Source organism: Myotis brandtii, unplaced genomic scaffold (assembly GCF_000412655.1).
Source record: "Myotis brandtii unplaced genomic scaffold, ASM41265v1 scaffold314, whole genome shotgun sequence".
Lineage (NCBI taxonomy): Eukaryota > Metazoa > Chordata > Mammalia > Chiroptera > Vespertilionidae > Myotis > Myotis brandtii.
This window is the reverse complement of record NW_005362033.1, coordinates 1,875,018-1,879,491: the sequence shown is the minus strand read 5'-3', so window position 1 is coordinate 1,879,491 and position 4,474 is coordinate 1,875,018. Positions and strand designations below refer to the sequence as shown.

The 4,474-nt window shown below is 64.8% G+C and overlaps 1 protein-coding gene across 2 annotated transcripts in view; it reads right to left on the bottom strand.

Annotated features, from left to right (window-relative positions):
• SLC5A10 (solute carrier family 5 (sodium/sugar cotransporter), member 10) overlaps positions 1-4,474 on the bottom strand; it is an 87,094-nt gene that overhangs the window by 36,283 nt on the left and 46,337 nt on the right. For both annotated transcript variants that reach the window (XM_014542856.1, XM_014542858.1), the window contains exon 9: positions 1,343-1,478. In XM_014542856.1, coding sequence (XP_014398342.1) covers positions 1,343-1,478 — 136 coding nt within the window. The remainder of the gene's footprint in view (positions 1-1,342; positions 1,479-4,474) is intronic.

The following is a 4,474-nucleotide window of genomic DNA, read 5'->3' as shown; positions in this document are numbered from 1 at the left end:
GTGCACCCGGGGCTGCTGCACCTGGAGCGGGCCAACATGTTCGAATACCTGCCCACGTGGGTGGAGCCGGACCCGGAGCCGGGCAGCGACATCCTGGGCTACATCAACATCATCGACCCCAACATCTGGAATCCCCAGCCCAGCCAGATCAACCGCATCAAGATCCGAGACACCTCCCAGGGGGGCGCCCAGCTGTGGAGGCAGAGCCAGGACTGCAGCCCCGCTCCGGAGCCCAGCACACCCCAAGACGGTCTCCCGGCCAAGAACGGCCTCCCCCAGGGGGACCCCAAGCCAGAGCCCCCTGTGCCCAAGCCCCGGACAGTCCCTGTGGCTGACGTGCTTGCCCAGGATGGCGGCGGTGCCGGCTGGGCCCCAGAAAGCCCGGAAGAGGAGGTGCTGCAGAACAGAACAGACCACGGGCTGCCCAGGACCCCAGCCCCAGGCCCTGCCCCGCCCCGGAGGCAGCTGTCTGTGGCCCAGGGTGACCCTGGCAGCGAGGGCGGGGGGATCCCCAACGGCCTGGACCAGGAGGACGAGGAAGACGACGATGACTACATAACCCTCAGTGACCAGGACAGCCTCTCGGGCAGTTCTGGCCTTGGCCGTGGCCCGCGGCGGCCCTCAGTGGCTTCCTCTTCTGTGTCGGATGAGTATTTCGAGGTGAGGGGACACCCGCCCCCTCTCCGGAGGCGCCACTCAGAGCAAGAAGCCAATGGGCCGGCCCAGCCCCCTCGCCGACAGCTGAGCGCCCCCCACATGACCCGCGGGACCTTTGGGGAGCCCCTGTGTGGCTCACCGTGGGCCCAGGGTCGGGGGAGAGAGGAAGCGGGCTCTCTGCGGAAGATGCAGGCCTTTCGCTCCGTGGACAAGAACGCACAGGTGGGTCAGGTCTCTGCAGCGGGTCTGGGAGCCCCTTCCCTGGGCCTGAGCACCAGAGCGCCCTCCGCTGGGCTCCCTGATGAATGGGGTAGGGAGTGGGTGGGCACCCCCCCCCCCCCCCACCAACCATGCACGCAGGCGCAGGCACAGGCACGTGACGATGCTAGAGACCTTTGGCCCCAGTCTCCCCCCGAGGCAGCCTCTGCAGCACTGGTGCTGAATGGAACCAACCGTGTTTCACACCCGTGTGCTCCAGGAAGTCAGCGGCAAAGAGCTCTTCCTGTACGTCCCCAAAGCACACAGCAAGTGGTCCTCCAGGGGCCTTGTGTCAAGCCACCTCCGTGTGGATCCCTTTGATTGTGGTCCTGGGGACCACTCTCCTTCCTGCCCCACCCCCACCCAGGAAACAGCTCATATTCATCCTTTGCCTCTCTTCCTGGTACCTCTGCAGCCCCGGCCCTACCTGGGAACAGTGCACGGCTGATCATGCCTGGCATGATGATCAGGCCCATGGGCAGCATCTTGAGGTAGCTGGCCAGGATGGAGCCTGCCTTGGCGTGGTTCAAGTCCCGGGCAGACAGCGACCGCTGCACGATGACCTGGGGGCACAGGGAGGCAGTGAGTCCCAGTGGCAGGGCTTACCCGGGGGAGCCCCAGGGAGAGGCCTGGGGTGCTGTCCCGCTAGTGCCAGACCCGCCTGAGACAACCAACGCCCAAGCTTGATACCTGATGGCTCCCCCAGAAGCAGAGCTCATCCTGATTGGCCGAGCGACTGGGGCCAAGGTACTCATTCCAGGGACTCAGTCTCCCCATCTGTTGAGCAGGGAAAGTGGGTCCTGCCCAGCCTGCCACCCAGCAGTTGGCAGGGCTGGAGGGGCCCTGGTAGGATGGTATCAGGGGACTCCCCCAGCTCCTGTACCCTCACAGGAGGGGCTGGCATGTTCACACACGGGCTTTGTGTCGCTGGCAGAGGTCGGGAGCTCTCGGACCTGTGGTTGGGGGAAGCTCCCAGTTCCGGTCTGCCTGAGCATCGTCAGGTGGCCGTGGGCAGATCCTGGCCGAGCCTCAGTTTCCAGGTCTGCAGACTGGGAGGAGGGAGGCTCATGGGAGCTGATGGCATCTGAGATCCCTCCCGACTCTGACATTACGAGTCTACTTCTTTAAAAAATCCACTTTCCCTAAAAACAGCTTTATCGAGCTGTAAATTCACCTCTGGTTCAGCCACACAGTGTACATGTCAGTGCTTTTTCGTATGTTCACAGCACTGTGCACCTATGACTTTTAAATATAAAGTATTTTCCCTTTGCTGTCTGCATTGTAAATCCCTACCAGCAATGGAGAGGGAGGAATTATCCTAGACTTCAGCTGTTGCAAGCACATGCCAGTTGAACGGGCAGCGCCCAGCAGCGCCTTCCGTGCACGGCTCTCGAAGGCACGAGGCCCAGGGTGCCGGGGACTCGGGCCAAGCTGATGTCAGTCCTGCTTCTCCACCAGCTCCCGGTGACTTGGGGACGCTTCCTTGCCTCGCGATGAGCCTCAGTTTCCCTGTCTGGACAATGAGGAGGCTCTGTAGGCCCTACCCACTGGTGCCCTGTGATGACACGAGCCCTGGCACGGCGGGCGGCATGTCACTGCTCTCGGCCGCCTGCAGGGAGGCTGAGGCTCGGGGGCCGTCAGGCCTCCTGTGTTATTGGTTCTGTTTGTTTCTAATTACAAGACTGCAGCCTGTGCCTTGTGGATGAGCTAGGACAGTGGTCGGCAAACTGCGGCTCTCGAGCCACATGCGGCTCTTTGGCCCCTTGAGTGTGACTCTTCCACAAAATACCACGTGCGGGCGCGCACATACAGTGTGATTGAAACTTCGTGGCCCATGCGCAGAAGTCGGTATTTTGTGGAAGAGCCACACTCAAGGGGCCAAAGAGCTGCATGTGGCTCGCGAGCCGCAGTTTGCCGACCACTGAGCTAGGAGACAGTGAAAAAATTCTAAAGGAGAGAATGAGAAGTGCCCTTGGTCCCAGCACACAGAGCTGCCACCTGGCACTGACCAGACTGGGCATCTCGAAGGGGCGTCCTGGCCTGGACTGAGTGGAGTTAGCCCTCCAGGTGTCCTGGGGAGTCCACAGGTGCTCGTGTGGGTCACAGCAGAGCAGGCCCCGGAGGTCTGGACAGTTGGGACCCAGTGGGCCCGTCTCTGCCTTGTGGGTGCTCTGGACCAAGGCCTGGCTGCCCCCTGCAGGCCCAGCATAGGCAGGAGGAGGGTGGGAGGTAAGGCTGAGGCCAGGCTGCGGGCCACCGATGCCGGTGGCGTCCCGCCTCAGCCTCCCCGTGTCGCCCTCTTTCCAGACGGGGGCCCATTCAGCCCTGACCTCGAGGCCAGCCCTGCCTTCATGAGAAATCTCCTGAATGATACCCCGCCCAGACGTGCCAGCACCGCGCCTGTGCTGAGCGGGGAGGAAACGAGAGGTGCCGGGGTACAGGGGCACCGGCCAGCCCTCACTCCCCCGGCGTGCCCTCGGCCCTCCCAGGAGAGCCAGACGGAACCTGCCGTGAAAGCAGTGCTCCTCGGAGGCCCACAGGGGTCGCTTCCCACTGTCACGGCCCCGGGAGGTCTGTCAGCAGATACACTGAGCACCTGCTGCCCGGAGGGGAGAGCCCCTCGCAGCCCCTCGCTGGACGGCAGCCCTGGCCCCAGGGAAACCCCTCCCTGTGGGTGCAGCCCCGGTCCTGCCCTCTGGGCCTCAGTGGTCCAGCCTGGGAATGGGGCTCACGGAACCTCCTGCAAGGGGAGGTGTCCCCACTGGCCCACAGAGATGCTGGGCTGGCCCTGGGCCTGGCGCCTCACTCCCAGGACGGGGCCCTCGGGCTCGGTGCAGGGGCGCAGCCCCGGGTCTGTGCCGGCTAAGGCGCTGCTGCCTCTCGACGACTTTCCCCACCAGTGCTGGTGCTGCTGCCAGGGCTGCCCAGGGCCTGCCACCCAGAGAGGGGCGGAGGCTGTGAGGTCACCTGGCCCCAGAGAGGACTGGAGGCAGGCTCCCAGGGCCGCCCCTGCGCACAGGACCTCCGGCAGGCAGGGCGGAGGCGGGGCAGGGACAGCGAGGAACCGCACTTGGCGTATCACAGCCACAAAAGGCGGTTATTCCCACAGGACACCTGGGAGCTGAGGCACCAAGTTAGGAAACCAGCGGTCAGGCCACCAGCTGCGAGCGTGCGGCTGCAGCCGCTGGCAGCCCGCGGGAGGTGGGTGCTCCTCGGATGTCACCTGTCTTTTCTCTCCCCCCAGGACCACCATCGTGGACCCTCTGCCTTGGAGACGGGGGATAAAGATGGCTTCCCGCGGCCCTTGAGGCCCCCAGGCCCCCCGCCGTACTGCCCCGCTGCCGAGGGCGCCCAGAGCTCTACCAGGAGGGTGGGTTCCCACTACTGGCAGGCCAAGGGGAGCCTCGTGCCCCACACCCTGCCCGACCCCGGGAGCCCGCGGCTGGCCACCGACGTGCGTCCCAGTCCCCTGGGGATCCCGTACTCCAAACTGTCCCAGTCGAAGCACCTCAAGGCCCGGCCGGGCGGCGGCCAGTGGGCCTCCGATTCCAGGCGGAGT